General features: G+C 30.6%; 3 protein-coding genes across 4 annotated transcripts; 1 reads left to right on the forward strand and 2 right to left on the reverse strand.

The window, feature by feature from the left end:
- Positions 1–149: 149 nt before the first annotated feature.
- CCT3 (chaperonin containing TCP1 subunit 3) lies at positions 150–2,704 on the reverse strand. The gene is made up of 4 exons (XM_069127669.1): positions 2,511–2,704; positions 2,354–2,415; positions 849–1,986; positions 150–760 (listed from the first exon to the last, which is right to left on the reverse strand). Exons 1-4 carry the CDS (start codon positions 2,545–2,547, stop codon positions 345–347), a joined length of 1,653 nt encoding a protein of 550 aa, XP_068983770.1. The 5' UTR covers positions 2,548–2,704; the 3' UTR covers positions 150–344.
- A 748-nt stretch (positions 2,705–3,452) lies between these two features.
- Pi3K59F (phosphatidylinositol 3-kinase 59F) lies at positions 3,453–7,439 on the forward strand. Of its 2 annotated transcripts, none has more exons than XM_069132396.1 (10): positions 3,453–3,631; positions 3,917–4,111; positions 4,188–4,617; positions 4,721–4,816; positions 5,033–5,584; positions 5,654–6,129; positions 6,197–6,385; positions 6,453–6,628; positions 6,695–6,769; positions 6,876–7,439. In XM_069132396.1, exons 1-10 carry the CDS (start codon positions 3,558–3,560, stop codon positions 7,274–7,276), a joined length of 2,664 nt encoding a protein of 887 aa, XP_068988497.1. In that variant the 5' UTR covers positions 3,453–3,557; the 3' UTR covers positions 7,277–7,439. The 2 variants fall into 2 exon arrangements, with proteins under 2 accessions (XP_068988497.1, XP_068988498.1); XM_069132397.1 differs by having other exon boundaries at positions 3,489–3,644.
- A 131-nt stretch (positions 7,440–7,570) lies between these two features.
- Positions 7,571–20,822, reverse strand: LOC138189998 (serine-rich adhesin for platelets). The gene is made up of 3 exons (XM_069132395.1): positions 19,398–20,822; positions 19,200–19,276; positions 7,571–18,987 (listed from the first exon to the last, which is right to left on the reverse strand). The coding sequence occupies exons 1-3, from the start codon at positions 19,571–19,573 to the stop codon at positions 9,773–9,775; spliced, it is 9,468 nt and encodes a 3,155-aa protein (XP_068988496.1). The 5' UTR covers positions 19,574–20,822; the 3' UTR covers positions 7,571–9,772.
- Between the last annotated feature and the right edge of the window lie 692 nt (positions 20,823–21,514).

Genomic DNA, 21,514 nt, shown 5'->3' on the forward strand with positions numbered 1-21,514 from the left:
ATAATGCAAATGTGAAAGTGGTAGGTACATAAAGATTCAGAACGTAATATTTAAGCAGTATTATATTATTATTTTGCTATATATTAAACATGCACTGAGACAGTTTATGAAACATTGTTGATACGGATAGGGAAATAAACTACTGAAAACAATATATAAATAGATATAATATTTGCATCAATTTTTAATACCTTAAAGTATTTTTATTATTATGAAAATGCATACAGACAGGCAAATAATGCTTCTCATAAACATGAATTAAGTTTTAATAAAATTATCATGAGTATGAATTATGAAATGTTAACAAATAAAAGCTTTGCAAGTGCAATATAAATTCAGTGTTTTTAATCTTTCATAGATTCTTCTGAAACTTGTGCAGGTTGACCAGGCTCATTATCTGATTTCTTCTTCTTGCTTCCTGATACAATATCATCAATTCTTAACAGCAAAATAGCAGTTTCAATAGCTGTTTTATATGTTTGCAGTTTCACAGATAGAGGCTCCCAAATTCCACGTTCTTTCATATCTACCAATTGACCAGTTTCTCCATCAATACCCCATGTCATTCCTTCAGTGGCATGTTTTGCCCGTAATGCAGTCAAGGTCCTGATTGTATTTGCTCCACAATTTTGTGCAAGCGTTCTTGGAATTATTTCTAATGCTTGTGCCACTGCTTTGTAAGGCCATTGCTCTACACCTGCAAGTCTTGCTGCTTTTTCTGTTAGAAGCCTTGATACTGCCATTTCCACAGCTCCTCCACCTTTATATGTAAGAATACAAATACAATATAATAATACAAATTTTATATGCCCGTTTGTGTATTATACTATTTTAATAATAAATATTACCTGGTACTAATTTAGGTTCAATAAGAAGATTTCTTGCGACATGAAGAGCATCTTGTAAGTTTCTTTCAGTTTCATTTAACACATCTTTACTGGCACCTCTCAAAATTATAGTGCATGCTTTAGGATCTTTACATTCTGTAATAAAGCAAAAGTATTCATCCCCAAGTTTTTTAATTTCAAAAAGACCAGCTCTAGTACCAACATCTTCCTCTCGTAATTCTTCTGTACGATTAACAACAGTTGCACCACAAGCTCTTGCAATTCTGTTAATATCACTTTTCCTCAATCTACGGATAGCAGAAATTCCAGCTTTGACAAGATAATGTTGTGCTAAATCTGATACTCCTTTTTCAGTGATTATTACATCTGGTTTTACAGATATAATATCTTGACACATTTTCTTAACAAACTCCTCTTCCAATTCTAAAATCCTGGTAAAATCAGTATCCTTCATTATTTCTATATTAGTTTGAGATTCTCCTTTTTTGTATTCTAAGGAACAATCCAATAGAACTATTCTTGGATTTTTAATATATCTTTTCATTTTTGGATGAGTAACATCCTTATTGAACATTACTCCCTTAAGAACAGTGCTATCCTCAATAGTGCCACCAGGGATTTTTTCCACCTTTGCATAACGCTTTATATCTATTTCTTTTCTACCATTCTCTTCAAGCATTACAGTATAAACTGCATCTAAAGCAATTTGACATGCTAATTCACACCAACGTCCAATAAATTTGGTGCCTACACAGGAATTAATGACCTGAATCAATTTGCTTCTATTGTTGCAATCCAGATCTATGCTGACTTGTTCATTGAGAATGGCCACCATATCTTCCAAAGCCTGGCGAAATGCCCTTATTATAATTGTAGGATGCATATTTTGTTCAAGAAAAGGTTCAGCAGTAGCTAAAATTTCCCCTGCCAATACAATAACCGATGTAGTGCCATCCCCAACTTCTTCATCTTGAGTTCTAGCTATTTCTATCATGGATTTTCCAGCTGGATGTTGTACCGTTATTTCTCGTAATATAGCATTTCCATCATTGGTCATAACTATACCTCCCATTGGATCCATCAACATTTTTAACATTGCTTGTGGTCCCAAACATGTTCGAATAACATCTGCAATGGCCTTTATAAAAAAATACAACATTTAAAAATTCGTAGATTCATGTTAAATGCAAAAATAAATTTATTTGAACCCTAGATATGTAAATTTAAAACCTAGATATGTAAAAAACACCTAGATATGTAAATAATGTAGAATTAATTCACATTCGTTCTCAATTTTAAAGAAATTTATTTAATATTTGATATATAAATTTTACTTCGACCTTATTTGCCATAAATGTTATAAATACTACATTTTATATTATTACGTAGCATCAATTTTTCGTAACGAAAGTTATTCATATAGAATATACACGTGGGCGTATAGATATTTAATGAAGGCCTTAAAAGGCAAATATGTACGTAAATTATGCATCGTACAGACTCACCTTCCCAGCTTGTATATTTTCTCTCTGAACTTTTCGACCGGTATCCCTTTTCGTATTTTGACCTGCAATAATCAATGCACACGACATAACGAAATAAACTTTTCTTAATCTCACTATTGAAATAAATGACAATCAAAATCGTAATTGTTTTACATACTCAATACTACGATCGGAGCAGCCCCTGATCCAAACATTTTTCTTCAATTACTATAGTAGTAAAATACTGTGACAAAAAATGATAGTTAAGTACACGCCTGACTTTTTCAGAAGAAAACGAAAGACGAGAACTTGTAATAATTGGTTATAAATGGGAATGACGATTGAAGAATATTCCTAGGATGAAATATACTTCAGTAAAATGGGTACTACCAACAAAAATGTGAAATGTCCCTATGATTGCTTTTGCCAGAGAAGAATTTCCTCCCTGCTTTTGCTTTTATTAAAATCTTTTTAATTCACAGTAATATAAAAACAGGAATAAAATAACTGCTTACTTTTTATTCAAGCAGTGCTATATATATCTCAATAATAAATATTTATATTAAAATATTATGTTTTATGATTTATTTATCTGTCAAAGTACAACAAGACTGTAAGAATAAAAAACATATTCACAAAAACATGTCGTGTATTGATGGTGAAATAAATAACAATAAAAAATGATAATAAAGAGAAATAATATTTAATATCTTTATTTATTTATCTATTATAATATCTTTATTTCATAATACTTGTATAATATTTTTAATACTTGATAAAATAAGACAAATCTTTATTGTTAGTAAATTTACAACAAGATTAGAAGTAAAATTAAAAGGTACACTTTAAGATATAAATTATGTATTTTATACATTATTTATACAGATTTTGTACGATGTTGTAACTTTGTTTACAAATGGTAAGTTGCCTACTTATAAACGAAAGCACGAAAGTTATGATATAACTTTCTGATTAACAATCGATAATATAAAAATTGCAACACCTGTTACCATAACTTTTTATATTACTAAAAATACTATAGATGACTCTATTAGGAAATATTTATACCTATATATGTTATGTACATACATATATCTACATTCCTATGGTAGCAATATTCCTTCATGCAGTATGGTATATATACCAATGTATTAAGCACGGTAGACGCGGCAGAATGATGGAAAATGTGAAGTAGAGAAATATGTTAACTTTGTAATTTCATAAAATGATGGAAGATATTAATGATAAGTTTTTCTATGTGTACAGTTCTTCATTAGACACGAAAATACAAATTAAAATGTAAGATTTAATTGTAAGTGTGTGAAATGTAATAAGTGTCAGTATCAGCTGCTATCAGGTTACCATAATAAAAGTTCCATAATGTATCTCCCCAATAAAAACAGGTGGACTACTGGTAGTACCATAAAATATAAAATAATCCGCTTACAAATTGTAATTTAAATGTAGTACAGACAATCAAATATTTCATTGCAGATTATCTGGATCTTTTAATTAAAATGCCATATGAATACATATCAATTTTAATGTAAATTATTCTAATATAATACATTTTCCTTTTCATAGAGGAACATTAGAAGGAAAAAGACAACGACCAGAATATGATAAATTGCTTATTGACCCTATGCTGAAATACTCTGGTCTATATGGAACCAATGGAGGACGTGGGGATTTAGCAGCTTCTTTACAGGTGTGGGCTGGTGGTAGACCACTTGCTTTACCCGTTCATACAGCATATAAACATTTCACATCACGTTGGAAGTATGTATTATTGTTTTGGAAGTATGGTGGCAGTATTTTTCTAAAATACGTGTAATATATATATGAATTTTCTTAGTTGGAATCAATGGGTAACTCTACCTATTTCTTATTCTGATCTACCACGAGATGCTCAATTATGTATAAGTTTATATGACTGTGCTGGACCTGGTAGAAAATTACCAGTTGGTGGTACAACAATATCTTTATTTGGAAAACATGGAGTGTTTCGTCAAGGAATGCTAGACCTTAGAGTGTGGCCTGGAGTAGAAGCAGATGGTAGTGTACTAACTAGTACACCAGGAAAAACTAGAGATCATGGGAAAGAACAAATGCAACGATTAGCAAAACTTGTCAAGAAGCACAGGAATGGTCAAATGAATAAAGTTGACTGGCTGGACCGACTAACATTTAGAGAAATTGAGTTAATTAATGAAAGAGAGAAAAGAGCATCCGAATACTTGTACTTAATGATTGAGTTTCCTGAAATTACTATGGATGGAATACCGGTATGAAAAACTTCAAATTTAAGTGCTGCAGGCTATTATATAATTATTATTTATAATTTTATTATTAACCTAAATATTTTAAATATTTTATATATATTTATAGTACTCTATAGTATATTATGAAAAAGATGGGGATGAAGTTGTTCAACACAGATCACAACCAGATGTTGTAACTTTGCCCGATTATGAAATTTTGCAAGTAAGTATAATTACAAACTTTTATACAAAATATACCAATAGATTTCAACTTTATTTATATGATTATTATCATGAAAGCTATAAATATTTCCAGGGAAGAAAGAAGATAAAAAAGTTAGTTCTTATTATTTGGTTTACCTTTAAATCACTATCTTATATATATCTATGTGTAGTATATGTATAATTCTTATACTCATTCATATATTTTTATTGTTAGGAAAATCTTGTGGAAGCAAAACATCATAAATTGGCTCGAAGTTTACGAAGCGGTGGCCATACTCGGGAATTAAAACCAACTTCAAATGTTCGTGATGCTTTAAACATAATATTAAGTTATCCGCCAACAACGGCTCTTTCTACAGAAGAACAAGATCTTATTTGGAAATATAGATTTTATTTGTCAAATCAAAAGAAGGCGTTAACAAAATTCGTGAAGTGCGTAAATTGGAAAGTTGCTGGAGAAGAACGACAAGCATTAGAAATGTTAGCATTATGGGCACCACCTGACCCTGAAGATGCATTAGAGTTACTTGGCCCAGCATTTACACATCCAGCTGTTAGAAGATATGCTATTACTCGACTTAATCAAGCACCTGATGATGACTTAATGTTGTACTTGTTGCAATTAGTACAAGCTTTGAAGTATGAAGATTTTGAAAGCATCAAAAGGGCACATCAAACATTAATAAAAGAAAAGGAATCTGAAAAAGTTGAAAAATTAGATAGAGAAGTACAAATTAATGATTCTTCATCTACAGCTGTAACAACGGTAAGTAATTTTATAGTATAAACATTGAATTTCTCTAATTTGTTACAAATAGTTATACATGATTTACAGTCCAGTGAATCTGAAAGTGGACATTTCTCAGCAAGTCAAGATTCTCTTATGGATTTGGCATCTTTTCTGATTACTCGTGCATGCCAAAATACTACACTGGCTAATTACTTTTATTGGTATCTCTCTATTGAATGTGAAGATCAAAGTGATCCATCCATAAGTGCAAAACAAGATACTCGTGTTAAAGAAATGTATAATACTGTAATGTCAATGTTTTCAATGATGCTAGCACAAGGAAATGCTGTTTGGCAAAAAAGAAGAGCATTTCTTTTACGCCAAAAAATGTTTATTGATCAATTAGTAGCATTGGTAAAAGCAGTTGCACGAGAAAGCGGAAATCGTAAAAAGAAAACTGACCGGCTCAGGATATTATTGGCAGATCCGGATCCAGCATTTAAAATCAATTTTTCCAATTTTGAACCAATACCTTTTCCCTTGGATCCAGAAATTTGTATCAAGGGAATTATACCTGAAAAGTATGTGCAATTCTTTCTACATAATAATGATATATGATATATTTAAGTAATGTAAGTTATTTTTTAGAGCCAGTCTTTTTAAATCAGCTCTTATGCCTTCTAAATTAACATTTTTAACAACGGAAAACAGCGAATACATTGCGATTTTTAAACATGGCGATGACCTCAGACAAGATCAATTAATTTTACAAACAATTGCACTTATGGATAAATTATTAAGAAGAGAAAATTTGGATTTAAAGCTTACTCCTTACAGGTAAAAGTTCTTAGAACAATCTATCAACATATAACGTTATTTAAAATATGAATTACTTTATTTTTAGGGTACTTGCAACAAGTACTAGACATGGTTTCTTACAATTTATTGAATCTACAACAGTTGCAGAAGTTCTAGCTAGTGAAGGTTCCATATTAAGCTTTTTCCGAAAACATCATCCATCCGAAAATGGTCCTTATGGTGTTGTACCTGAAGTTATGGATACTTATGTTCGAAGTTGTGGTAAGAATTATGTCTTCCCAAAATAATTTATATCAAATTGAATTATATAAAATCATAAAATTTCAGCCGGTTACTGCATTATCACATATGTACTTGGTGTTGGTGACCGGCATTTAGATAATTTACTCTTAACAACATCAGGTAATTTCTGGTATAAATTTGTTAGTTATATAAGCTGTGAAATCAATAAACATACATATATAAAATTATAAGCATTTCATAAAACCGAATAACATTTATATTTTAGGTAAACTCTTTCATATAGATTTCGGCTATATTTTGGGTCGAGATCCAAAGCCTTTACCACCACCAATGAAATTGAGTAAAGAGATGGTTGAAGCTATGGGAGGCGTAGGTTCGGAACATTATCATGAATTTCGAAAACAATGTTACACTGCATTTCTACATTTGCGCAGACATGCAAATTTAATTCTAAATTTGTTTTCGTTAATGGTTGATGCTAGTGTACCAGACATAGCTTTAGAACCAGATAAAGCTGTTAAAAAAGTTCAAGATAAGCTACGATTGGATTTGAGCGACGAAGAAGCAGTGCATTATGTACATAATCTTTTGGACTTATCAGTAACAGCTGTAATGGCAGTATTAGTGGAACAATTACACAAGTTTGCACAATACTGGCGAAAATAAAACTAAATCAATCGAGATAATGATTGTAAAGACTGTGTTCCTTCATAACTATTGCAAATATTACTATATTGTATATAAATGACCATACATCTATAAATGTAACATAATTTATTGTATTTTGGGATTATTTTAGGTAATAAATCTTTGATAATAATAACAAATATATACTAGTACTTTTTATATGTTTGTAAATTACATACAAAAATGTTTAATAATTAACATGTCATATGATCACAATAAAAAAAATTTTTACTGCATAATATATGTGAACTATACATGTAAATTATATATATGTCAACAATTTTCGTAAATTACAGTTTAAAGTACAATAAAAATATTGCTTACTAGTTTCTTTATGAAAATACATTAAATAAAATAGTAAATATATTTTTTTACAGGCAAAAATTTATTGTAATGGGCATGTCCAAATAATAAAACAACAAAAACATTTATTGTATATATAATTTGTTACGTAAATATTTATGTATTTATTTTATCTCTTAGTTACAATCGTGTATGTGGTGCACACTGTAGAAATAAAAAGATAATATTGTTAGTGATGAAAATATCAAATTGTTATCCATATAACAACGCATTAATGCTATTTTAATCAATATCACTTTATGTCACTTAAATTTGATTACTTCAATGAAGCAATTATATCCCAACTTACGATTGTACCAGAAAATTTTAATAGAAAATGTAATTATATTTTCCCCATTTCACAGTATTACATACTATTTATAGGTATAGAAACTTTTATAATATAATTGCTTTGAAAAATATATGTACATGTGTATTTATGTATATATTGATTGAATTCAAGAAGCAATCAAAGAATATTAACAATTCAGTCCATTTTCGAAAATTTCTCTGACTTAATTTCTCTTCCATCAAATCCGATATATCATAATCAATAACTTTCTTCCCGTAACAGTAACATAATATATACATGCGTGATCACGATTGAAAACGCCGCGAAAAATAAAAACAAATTTCTTTTTGATAACATGAGTTTATAAAGAATATAATATAGCTGTTTTTATATTAGAACATGTGGGGAAATCTGTCTTGTTTGAGGGTTACATCATTCTTCAAAAAGAATTAATTGTTCTAAATTATTAGAAAAACTATTAAAACATGTTAAAACTATTAAAAATATTCATGTATATTAATACGCATGTGTAAAAATTTGTACATATAAAATTGCGGCATGTAATTGTAAATATTTCACAGGAATAAAATGATCTTGTTTACGTTAAATCGTTTATTTCTATTAATTTGTTTTTAAATTACTCCCCTGTAAATATTAACTCATTTCAAACATGACAGATCTCCTATTAAATTCTTTTATTCTTTACACTTCAGCACACGGATTATACATTATTATAATTCAAATAATAGGCTTCTTTATTTCTCATAAATGTAAACTATTACCTACAAATAAACAATGTATGTGTAATAATTCAATTCTTGATTCTCTTAATTATCTACACTTCTGATTATACATAAAGACTTTCCTGTCAGTAAATAGATTCATAAGTAGTGAAAATGGAGAATGAAAAACTTATTTGAAAAATTAAGTCTTTAAAGAATAATCCAAGAAACTTTCTATTTGAATTTTACAAATATCTTGGGACGTACATTACTGGTACTTACTGAAGATATATTGTGCATTTAGTTTTTATACGTTTATTAGGACTTGTCATTATGGAGTAGTAGTAAAGTTTCACTGAATTATTTTTCCAATTTTTATTCGATTCTGATTATTCTCCATAAGAACCCACGATAATATACAAATATTTTACATTTTGTATTTGTCCATATAGTGTAACTATTAAGTTTTATTGCAAAACTAGCAATAATTAACAGTTGTTACTACTATCCCAATGACAGTTTACAAAATTTTACAATATACACATTGCATATGTATTGTATTTGAAAACATATAACCAATTTAGTATATGATAAAGTATTGTATCTAGTTAAAAGAAAGGAGAAAGAAGTTATGAATGATAATCTAATTCAATATATTGAAATGTTTATATTTTTTCAATATATTAAATAAGATGGATATATGTATAAGATAATATTTTTGTAACAAAACCATAGTTTTCCTCTGTAATTACACTGCTCACTTATCAAATTCTATGTACGAATATATATAATTAATATACATACATATATACATACATATTTATGCACAGATGTACATAAGCATTGTGCATTTGTGATAACGTGTATGCATGCATGTATGTATGTATGTATATATGTATGTATATACATATACATACATAATATACATATATATGTATACGTATAGTTATAAATTATAGATAAGAATCTAATTTTAACTTATATTTAGTTATTTATCATCTTAATATTATATTTACATTTGAAAATAGATGAGTTTATCTATCAATGGCTGTAATGTCCATTAGTCTATAAAAACAAGGACTCTTTTTATAGCACAACGCTACTTCTCATCATAATATATTACCTCTCTGTAGGCCTAGTGGCTGGTACAGAACTTTCTACAAGATCGTGCCTGTCTATTGGTGAATTCTCTAATGTGTAATCAACTGGATATCTTTCTGTATATGTTGGTGTAGCTTCTCCTTGTTGAGTTAATTTTAATTCATCAGATTGTTCTTGATAGAAACTTTGTGATGCCTCAATATTTTGTGAGGAAGACTGCTCTGATTTTTCTATGTCATCTGCAGAATAGTAGCTCTGACTTGCTTCACTTTCTGGTCTGTGATCATAATAACTGGGAGAGACATTATGACTGGAATAACTTGGTGTGGCTTCTTCTGGATTAAAATAACTTTGACTTGCTTCTTGTGGATTACTGTCATAATAGCTAGGAGTAACTTCCTCTTGTGGATCTTCAACTAATCTCGAATTTGTTTCTTGCCCTACAGATTCATAATAGCTTGCTGTTACCTCCTGGTGATGAGTATAATAACTAGATGGTTCGTTTGTATGATCTGTACTTTCTGTAACAAAATTCTGAGAGGATGTTTCCTCTAGGCCTGGCATTGAGATTGGAACTTCATAAGAAGTTGATACATTTTGCTCTTCATAACTAGAGGTTGGTACAGAATCCACATGAGTTGAAGTAATGTCTGGATTCAAATTATATGAAGATGTAGGTATTTCAGGTACTCCATTGTCATGGATACTTGTGTGCTCTGCACTAGATGATGCAATATTCAACTCAGCACATGGTGGAATTTCACAAGATGATGTACTTATTGCACTTTCTTGATCTGGATCTCTCTCTTGATTTTCAGGCGTTTCTGGAACATAAGACGAACTTGCAGTTTCATCTTCATTAAGTCCAGAATTATTTGTAGAAACTGAGGATGTGCCAATCCCATCTGTACCAATATCGTTAGATTGAGATGGCATATTTCCTTCCTGACTAATTTCAGCATCCGTTTCTAAATTTTCTGGAATATTTTCTGCTTTACCAACTTCGTAACTCTGTGTTGGAAATGTCTGATCATCAATTGCATCATCAATAGTTGATCTTTCTTCTTGACTTTGCATTAATTCGTTAAAAGATTGGGTAGGCGCGTTTGTACTTGCTTCTGCAGATGCTTCATATGATTGAGAAGCTTCATTTATCTTTGAATGTTCAAATGATTGTGTTGGTGGTTCTGTTACAACAGCTTCTTCATCTGTTTCCATAGGTTCATATGTTATTGATTGTGATGGTTCTTTTGAATTTTCAGACTTTGTAGCAGATTGACTAGGTAAATCAGTGGAATCAGTAGTCATTGCTATTCCAAACTGTTCATATGATTGTGATGGTATTTCATGACTAGCCTCTGCATTTGTTTCTCCAAAATGTAATTCTAGATTTCTTTGAATCAAATCTGATTCACCTTGAGATGATGGTTCATCTCTTTGAGAATCTTCGGATTCTTTCATTGTATTTGCAGCATAAATTTTAGATTCAATAACCTCATCTATATCCATACTATGTTCATCTAAACGGTTCAGTGACTCTGCTGGTAGAATTTGTGCCCCTTCTTGAGCAACTTCTACTTCATTAGATGTTGCTGCTTGTTTTTCACATATGGGAGAATGGACTTTATTAGCAGATTGTTCATTAAAACTTAATTCTTTAAATTTTTTTATATTCTGTGTTTCTTGTGACCTATTTGTATCTATTTCATTTGAATTTGAAACTTCAAAATTCGCATGTTCTTCAGACGAAATTTTTGCATTGGATTCAGAAGTAACTAAAGTATTATCATCCATTAATGACATACTATTTGTCATTGCATCATCCGGTTGCTCCATAATTTGTACATGTACTATATTATCATTATTACTAACTTCTTCACTTTGGCTACTAATTCCCACATTTGAATTATTCTCTTCCTTAGTAACTGTTTGTTCCAAGAGCATCTCTTCTGACTTAATAGAAATTTCTTGAGAAGAGTATACTTCTTGCAATGGTATTGTGGTATCTTGTTCTTCATTTAATAAAGGAGATTCATTTGTTGATACAATAGATTCTTGGGAAGATGTAGAAACATTATGAGATACTACCATTTCTGATGTTACAGCAGTGTCTTGCGATTTTATGTTTTTCTTGGAAACAACTGGTTTTGAAACAAGCATTTCAGAAACAGGTACATCCACAAAAGTCTGTTCTGGTGCCATTGATGGTTCTATAGTTGAAGCAAATTGCACATTTTCAGTATAGGTATCATCTATTATTGGCATTGAAGGAGTAGTTTGAACTTGTGAAGTTTGTAAAACTATATTATTTGGTATTGAAACTGAATATGAAACACTAGGCATTGAAATAGTATTACTCTGTTCACTCGAAGTTCCTACAGCAATATTATCTTCTAAGTTTGGTAATACTAAATATTGAGTACTTGCGGGGATTTCCGCTCGAGCAATCTCTGCTGTGTTTGGATTTTCCATGATTTCTCCAATATCTGGCATAGAATTACCAGGGATTTGTATTTGTGCTTCTCCCGTCGAAATATATGAAATATTAGGGCTTGTGATTGTTATTGGTAATTCAAGAGAAGACGGGATGGTTGTCACAGCAGAAGTTGGAGTTGACTCTGATTGTATTGGCAAATTACTAGGCACTTCTAAAGGCGTCATTATGGGTTGATTTAAAGTCAATGAAGTTTCAAGCACACAAGGAGAAGATATTGGTTCTGTAGGAGGTACAATAGTTGACTGCAAGATAGTTTGATTAATTAAACTTGTTTGAGTCAAACCAGTAGTCATTACGTTTCCTGCCGGATTTTCTGTTAAATTGATCTCTTGTTGAAAATCTGTATTTGCCAGAGCAGCGGCTAAAATATCTTGATTCGATGTGTGTATTACTTCTGAAGTAGGAAGACTTTCTGATATAATTGTTTGAGTAGTTTCTGTAGCACTGGTTTGTATATTTGGCAATACAGCATTATCAAATTGAAGAACAATGTTATCTAATGTGCCTGCTTCTCCTAATGAACTAGGATCTATATATAATGTTCTTGTGCCATCTGGATTTTGTGTAGTACCTTCTAGTGACATAAGAGTATTATTATCAAGAGGTTGTATTTGTCCTTGTTCATCAATAGTTACCAAAACATAAGTTTGTGTTCCATCAGTACTTTCTGTTGGCAAAGCCATTATTTGTGGTTGTGTTGTTATTTTCGGTTCTTCTATTTTTTCTATTTCGCTACCTTTCTCAACATTGAAATTTTCTAGTTTAGGCTGGTCCTTTTGAAATGATTCAATAAGCACATTATCTACTTTCGATTTCCTCTCAGATTCAGTAGATTCTAATGGTGGAAGAGACAAAGACGTAGAAACATTTGTATTCACGTTAGTCGTAGTTGCTGAATTCATTGCAATGTTCAGCAAATTCTTCTGCTGTTGTGTAGTAGTCTTATTTACTGATTGGCCTTTTGTACTAATTCTTGTAGTTGCAGTAGTACTAGCTGCCTGTTTTTGCTGAATTGTTGTTTTAGATACATTTGGTACAGTAGTTAGTGGTACTGAGACCGTTTGTTTTGATTGAATATTTTGTACAGTCGTAATTGCAGGTTCTTGTACTTTTTGAACAACTATTTTTTGTTGTGTTTTTTGCTGTCGATTACTTCGAGGTATAATAACTTTTTGTATAGTTGATGTAGATACAGATTTTCCTTTCTGTTGAATTTGTGGACTTATACCTATTGTCTGTTGGCTACTTTGAGATACAATATTTTGAATAGTAGAACCTTGCTGTACAACTGTCTGTTTAATTACTTTCTTTCCTTGTTGCACAGTCTTTTGTGTAGGAATGGTATTTTGCAATACTACTGTACTGCTGCCACCAGTTTTCATTTGACCAGATCTTCCTTGTGAAGTAGCAGACATTGGAACTTTTTGCGATTTTTGTAACATAGGAAGCTGTACTTTTTGTTGCGCTGATTGGTATTGTACTTTATTTCCTTTGGATGGACTTTTTGCTGCAATAGCTTTTACTTGCTGTCCTGTTATTGGTGTCAAAACTGTTGCCTTACTGCTTACTATACCTTGAGTGCTTAAAATTGTTTTGCCAGAAATAGCTTGAGATATGGGGGTCAAAATAGCTTTAGAAGTACCTAAATTCTGTGAAGATAAAATGGTTGTACCTTTTGTAACCAGGGCTTTTGATCCAATGATAGTTTTCCCACCTAAAGTAGAAGCACTTATTGGCGTATAAATTCCACCTTTCGTGAAAATTCCTTGAGGTAATGTCCCCAGTAAAGCAGTCTTTCCAATTGTTCCTGAGATAGGAGTTAGAAGTCCTTTTGAAGCTATTATACCTTGTGTGTTAATAATTTTATGTCCAGCAGGAAGCTTAGATGTTGTTGCTGAAACACCATCTCCTTTCGGAGCAATGAGTGTTTTTGAATTTATAATACCCTGAGGACTGATAGGGCAATACACTTGACCCTTATTTGTCATAATTCTTTGAACCTTGCCACTTAATGTTTTAGAAATATTTAAAGGTAGCATTTTAGTTTGGCCTGATTGTGCTGATGTTAATATAACTACTTTACTACCTTGATGAACAACTTGGGCGTTTCCGGTACTTTTACCAGGTATAGCAATTTTTTGTTGCACACCAGTTTTTCCTTGTACACCATATCGCAATTGTTGACCTCCAGATGTTTGTACTACTACATATTTTCCTGATGTACTCTTCTGTGTTAAAAGAGGTGGCACTTTGTTTGTTGTTGGTGTATTTTGAAATTTTATACCTTTCACACCACCTGTAAGTGGTGGCACTAGCGTTTTTATACTTGTAATTGTAGGTTTTGCTTTAGTTTTGTTTTTCAAAATTGCTGGAGTACCACTCTTTTTCTTTGAAGGTGACATTTCATTTGTAGTTTCATTCAATTTGAACTGACTTTGAGTGGGAGATACTATTTGCGTAGTTGGTGTAAAAGATAGTGTTGGAATTGTGCTAGATGCAGGTATAATAGAAGATATAACAACAGGCATTTGTTCAATGCTTTCTGGAGTTAAAACATCTTCACTTAAAACAAATGGCATTGAATTTATATCTAGTTCCATATCTGCCAAGCTTTGTGAACTTTGTTGAATATATTTTTCAGTTGTAGTAGTTGTAGTTGGAGTTTTCGAAGTTTTTACATTTAACTGTTCATTTTGTGCCTCTAACATAGCAGCTGTTTCTGCTTCTTCAGCTTTTAAAACTTGTAACTTTTTAGTCAAAGACAAATGTGGAGATGTAACCTTTGAACCAGTTTTCAGTTTGGTATTTGAAGATGCAGATTCAATTTTCATTATTTTCGTTTTTGGACCACCCTTTTGATCACACCTTTTTGTACCATCGGTTTCTAATTTATGTTTTACCCCTTTCTGTGGTAATTTGTCTAATAATTTTGACTTTAAAATTTGCATAGGTTCGGTCAATGTTACATTTTCAATTATTCGTGGCATTTCACGTTTTTTTACTGGTACATTAACGTCTGATGATGGGGAAGGTGTAGAAGTTAATGATCTTGAAGATTCATCTAACTTTTGCACATCTATATTGATAGATTTAGTACTGTCTTCAGTAGGTGATTGTATCAATGATTTAGGCATGATATTAAATTCGTTTGTTGATGTAAGTTGGTCAACATTTTGAAAAATAGTATCATCCACTTTAGCATCAATTTCAAGATTTTGATCAACTACTACTTCTATACCTTCAAAATTGCTCATAACTGTGACTTGAGAATTGTTGTCTTGAGAAAGATTAGGATAATTTTCTGGAATATTTGGATCTTCAGTTGTCATATTTTGAGTTGTCTCAGAAGATGTATTTCTATCTATTTCTTCTTCAGGCTTTTTCTTCACTAATTTCTTACCTTTTTTTCCTTTACCAGTTGTATCAGAATCATTAACTATACCCTTTTTCTTGTCAATATGCAAAGTTTTTAAGAAAGCTTCCTGGAATGTATTTGTTGATTTTTCTTCAGGAAATAACTCTTTATCTTTCTTTAATTTTGTGCATGTATCTGGTGTAAATTTTCCTTTATATCTTGTTTGCATAGATGTTCTATTTTGAGCTTGCTGCTCACTTAATGTACTTATTGAGTCTGTAGGCAATTGTTCTAAATTCTCTGGTTTAGTTTTTTGTTCTTCTTTTTCCAATGTTTCCATTTCCACATGCTGAACTTTTTGATTTATTGGTATAGTTGTGTTTCCACCTTGAATTTTATTTTCTTCCTCTATTTGATTTGCATCTTTTGTAATTTCTACATTATTTGTGTCTATCTCAAGTTTTTCTAGAGCATCTTTCTCGTGCTTTAAAGAATTAATTGCCTCTGTATCTGTACTAGTTTCGATTGTTTCATTAGTAGTTAAATTTTTCATTTGTTCTTGTCCACTATTTAATTTAGGATCTATCATGATTTTTTGAGTTTCATCAGTACCAGAAATATCAATTTGTGATAATTCAAACTTTTTTATTTGAGATTTTTTGGGAGGAAGCATGTCAACAGTTTTTGAAGTATCTAATTGTTGATAAGAAGATTCTTTCTCTGATGAAAGTTCCAATTGAAGAGAAGTAGGAGATTCTAGATCTTTTAAATCTTCTTGTGAAAGATTACTTGAAGTTAATACACTTTCAGTATCATTGTCTTTTGTTTTCTCATATTCGAGAATTGTGCTTTCTAATTTAGCAGTATTATCTTCTGTTACTACAGATTTTGTATCTTCAAGGACAGATGTATCAGATTCTTTTAGTAAAACTTTTTCCTCAGTTGATACTTGTAACTTCTTAGGAATTTCAATAGAAATTTGATTGTCTGCAAGTTTTGTATCTAATTCTATAAACATTTGGTTTTTAGATGTATTCTCAAATAATTCATCTTTTAATTCTATATTTGAAGAATTAACATTATTTTCTGTTGTATGTATGGTATTACAAGAAATTTCTATTTCTTTTTCCTCTTTAAGATCAATGTCCTTGCTTGTTTTCTTAATATTTTCTATAAATTTCCTATTTCTTTTTGATTTAATTTTTATTTTTTCAGAAGATTTTTCCTCACTTTCAGATTGACTTTCATCAGTCTTACATATCATTTGATCTGCATCTTGTACATATATATCAGATTCTAAATATTTTTTATTTGGTTTTCGTTTTCTTCGACCATATGAACGCTCGCTATCAGATTCTGATATTCTTTCTATTTCAAATTTTTCAAATATTTTTGAATTGCTCTTATTATCCCTTATTTTTGGGCTTTCACTACCACTGGCACTTTCACTAGTATTAGCATGCATAGGTTCTGATTTTCTTAATTTACTACTGGGCTTACGAGCTTGTGGAGTAATATTTAACTGATCGTCATTTGATAAAATTTTTGTAGAATTTGAATTAGGCACTTGATCTTGATCCAGCATATCTGCATCTGAATTTTCACTTTGTTCTGGAAATGTTTCAGCAGATTCAGACATAGCTTCATCTTCTGTTTCTACTGTAAAACGCTCAGACAAAGTTTCTTCAACTTGCTTTGAAGATTCCTGTTTTACATTTTTTGCATTTCCTTTAATAGTTGCGTCTTTAATGTCTGTTTGTTCGTCATCAATAGGGATATTTTGTACATCTAAATTTTTGTTTTCTGTTAATTTCTTATTAATATTTAACGTTACATTTGTTGTAGGAGAATTTTGTATCTCAACATTTTTTGAAGCATTTGTAGTATTTTCATTCTCAGCTTCAATTCTTTCAACCTCAAATATTTCCACGATTTCTAATTCTGTTTCACAAGTATTAACATTAGATTTCTGTGTTTTTTCTGATTCTTTTCCAGATTTAATTTTTTCCTTTGTATATTCAAGTTTATTATTTGTCTCTTTATCATTAATTATAACCTTGTCATTGTTTTTATTTTTTTCTAAACTCTGCTCACTTAAAGATGACTGTGTATTTAATCTTTCACATTCATTTGAACTAGTATTATTATCTTCATCTTCAGGTTTACTATGTTCAATTTCTTTTTCTTGTTCTGTTTTTAAAGCTTGACTCATTTCAAATTCTTTTATTATTTCTTTTTTCTGATGAAATGCACGAGACTTTTTCCTTACAGGGGGTATGGATGGTTCTTCTTCATGGAAATCAAAACAAGATAATAATAATTTTTTATCTTTATTTGATGTAGTAGGTTTATTTTCGCTATCAATATTAAAAGTTTCTTTTTCCGTCTGTGATTTATTAGTAGACTCATTACTCTCAACATCAGATATTCTAGCATCTTTTTCTAATTCGGACGACTGTTTATCAAAAAGATTTGATTTCAGATTTTTCGAAGTATTAGTACTATCAGATAAAGAATCTTCTGTTATGTTAATTGTTGTAAGCGTCTCGGTTTCTTTAAGTAATTTTTCAGTTTCTGCAATAATTTCACTAGCATCTGGTAGTGTATTATTCTTTTCATTAAGTTCTTCTGATTTGTCAAAATCAAATTGATTTTTTGGTGATGAATCATTCATAGATGCTATATCAGTTGGATTGCTTTGATTCAAGCTAAGTTCTTCATCTGATTCATCTTCCCAATCTGCTAATATAGTATCGCGAATTTTAGGATCTGAAGTCTTTTTCTTTTTAGCAACTTTTTCATTTTGTTTAATTTGTTTTCTTTTGCCAGATTCACTGCTGCTTTTATTCTTATTTGATTGACCTTTTTCTTTCTTTGTATATTTCCTTTTTGGAGTATCTACATCAGAATACCTACTTGTATATTGAGAATAAGTTTTTACTTTAGATTTGGACATTGGTGAATTTCCTGATCTGTGGCTTTTTATGTGACAAATAATAACATTTACTCGCGAGGAAGTAAAATTACATAAATGACAAGGATATTGTGGAGACCCACTATTATTCGGTGTAGATGGTAAGCTGCTAGGTTGTTGACGTATCCGAACTTCATGATCACTTTCTTTTAAAAATCGTGGATGTGTGATTTTTCGTACAACTTCGCTATTATCACTTTTTCTATGACCTTCCTCACGTTCTCGTTTCTTTTTAGGAATTTTCTTGTCTCCAAATAAAGCTGATATATTTGGCTTTTCTTCGGGAGAAAATTTATCATGGCTTAATATATCAGGATCTCCTCCTGTTAACTTTTCAGCCATTTCAACATCTCCAGGAAATTTGTCCATGTATCTGGATCCATCTTTGCATCTGCTTCTATATTTGTCTGTAAGTAATATTATAAAATGTATAATTATACAAAATGTGCCAGGTTGGATGGTATACCTGAGCAGGAGAATATTTAATATGCAAAAATAAGTAAAAAAAAAAAATAAGTTTGGATAACCTCCTAACCTACCCTATTATATTTATTATTTTAAACTGTATACTCACACATAAGTATTAGAAATATACTATTCTAAATATAAGAAATATTACCTAATCCTTTCCTGATAAATTCATCTTTCAGGGTACAGTTGTATTTATAAATCTGTTGATAGTTCTTGACAAATTCACTGAAAAAATTAATAAGACACACACATATATATAAAAGATATAAATATCTATCAGCCAAAAATAATATTAAAAACATTAATAGATTTAGTATATAATAAAAATAAGTTGAAGATTACTTACTATGTATCTTCTTGAAAAAACTTCACAGCAGCTATTAAAGGTTTCTTTTGAAATCCATGTTGAATATCTTCAGGTAAATTGTGGAACCCAGTAACTTGTCCAGGCCACCAACAACCTCCAAGTTTCACCCAAACAACATCTCCATCCAAATAATTAATTTCTGTTTGCTCACACATTTTAGAAAGATACTTAATATTATTCTTTCATAAAACCAGCATTGAAATTCAACATAAATATCTTGTATATTATCTATTTTTAGATGAAGCACCTCAAATAATAATTGTTCGCGTATCGTAACAGTAATAAAGAATTATTCTACTGACTGAAATCTGGTCTTAATATATAGTAACAATAAGTGGTTTTATTTAATTTGAGAAGAAACATGATAAATACGTATGGAAAACCATATAAACAAATGCAATATACAATTTGCAAATGAATAAATGATTCTCTTAAGTTTATGGACACTTTTCGATTATGTTTCTCTCATTTTGTAAATTTTTACACTTAAAGTACATATATTGATTGATCAAAACGCTTTTGATTTCTTCATGTGTAACATTTTACATTAGGCATAAATACAAAAGACAATATAACCACTAGAGTAAATCCTGCTACTAAGCCTTAATTAATATGTCCTTCTTCCAGATCTATAAATTGCACCATAAATATTCGTTCCAAAATCATGTATTACATATTTTATTAGAAATACATGAGAGAAAGAAAAAAGGAACAGATAATACACTAACAAATTGTCGTTGTTTTCATGTTATATTATCTCGAACAAAATATAGCAATCATCCGTAGTATATAAAACACAAATATTTTTTTCTTCAAAACAGTCGATTAATTTGCAAACACTCCAATGTTTCAAAATACGACAAATTGTTCACCCATATGCGCGGGCATAGATAAAAATGGAATCGGAGGTGTATTCGCGGGAAACCAGGAGCGAGCGTCGCTCCGTGCACCGCTTCGTCGATCTTCGTTGATCTCGATGCCGACGTTGTCCGCGGGAGCCACGTCGGGCATCTTAGCCCGCGAATTCCGTGATTGGATATATTCCACACACAGATACACAGCAGTGAACCTTTATGTGTTCTCCCGACTGTTTGTTAAAACGACGCCGCAATAGAATGTTATAGCTCCGAAATTGGCGAGCGTCCCAAGAAAAGAAGTTTCTCTTTTCACCTCACCTCTTATCACTTAGTCACTATAAACTAGAAGGGTTCGCGAACGTCTTGATAGCTGACCATGCGACGTTGCTGCGCGCACATTTAACCGCGAAAAGTGCAAGCCAACCCCGAACGCAATCGACACATTCAACGCTCTACGTCGCTCATACGACATACGTACATGTTCAATTTCCCGACGTGCAACGGGGCTCTGTACGGTGGATGGATGGATGTGTGATGGATACTTCCTTCTCTCTCGTTGTTCGAGATTCTCGATCCGACAGTGTTGCCAACTATTGCATCTTATCTATCTCCTAACTTTCTACCAATTTCTACTTATATACATATCTTATTTTAGTAATTCTACAATTTTATAATTATTCCAATAATTGCTAATTGCGCTGAAATACTATTTTCAGGATAGGAATAAATAAACATTGTTGATTTTAAAAAGACTTTATTCTATATATGATAACAAAATTATATAAAATATCAAAGGTTATAAGGATTTAAATGCTAAGTAATACCTGGTAATATACATACATTTCTCATGGTTTATCAAATATAATTTATATATATATTTTATATATTTATATATAGATTTTATGCTTTTGATACTATGTAGAATGCATTTTGTGCTACAATTAAATATAAATATACTTTTATATTTTGTATACATAACGTAAACATGAAGTTTAAAAAACTAAATTTAGTGTATAACAAATAAACAAAAAGAAATACAGTTTAGTTGCAAAATTATTACGAAAAATTTTTTACAATATTATGAAGTATGAAACAATAACTATGATGTAAATATAAATTCAAATATCAAAATGGATCAACTTATAACTTTAATAACTGATACGTTTAAATTTTGTACAAATATAAAAGTATAATATCATATTATATTAGAGTTATAAAATTAAAATATTTTTTATCAGT

This window comes from Bombus flavifrons, chromosome 2 (genome assembly GCF_040668555.2).
Source record: "Bombus flavifrons isolate JBK064 chromosome 2, iyBomFlav1_principal, whole genome shotgun sequence".
In the NCBI taxonomy this organism is placed as follows: Eukaryota; Metazoa; Arthropoda; class Insecta; order Hymenoptera; family Apidae; genus Bombus; species Bombus flavifrons.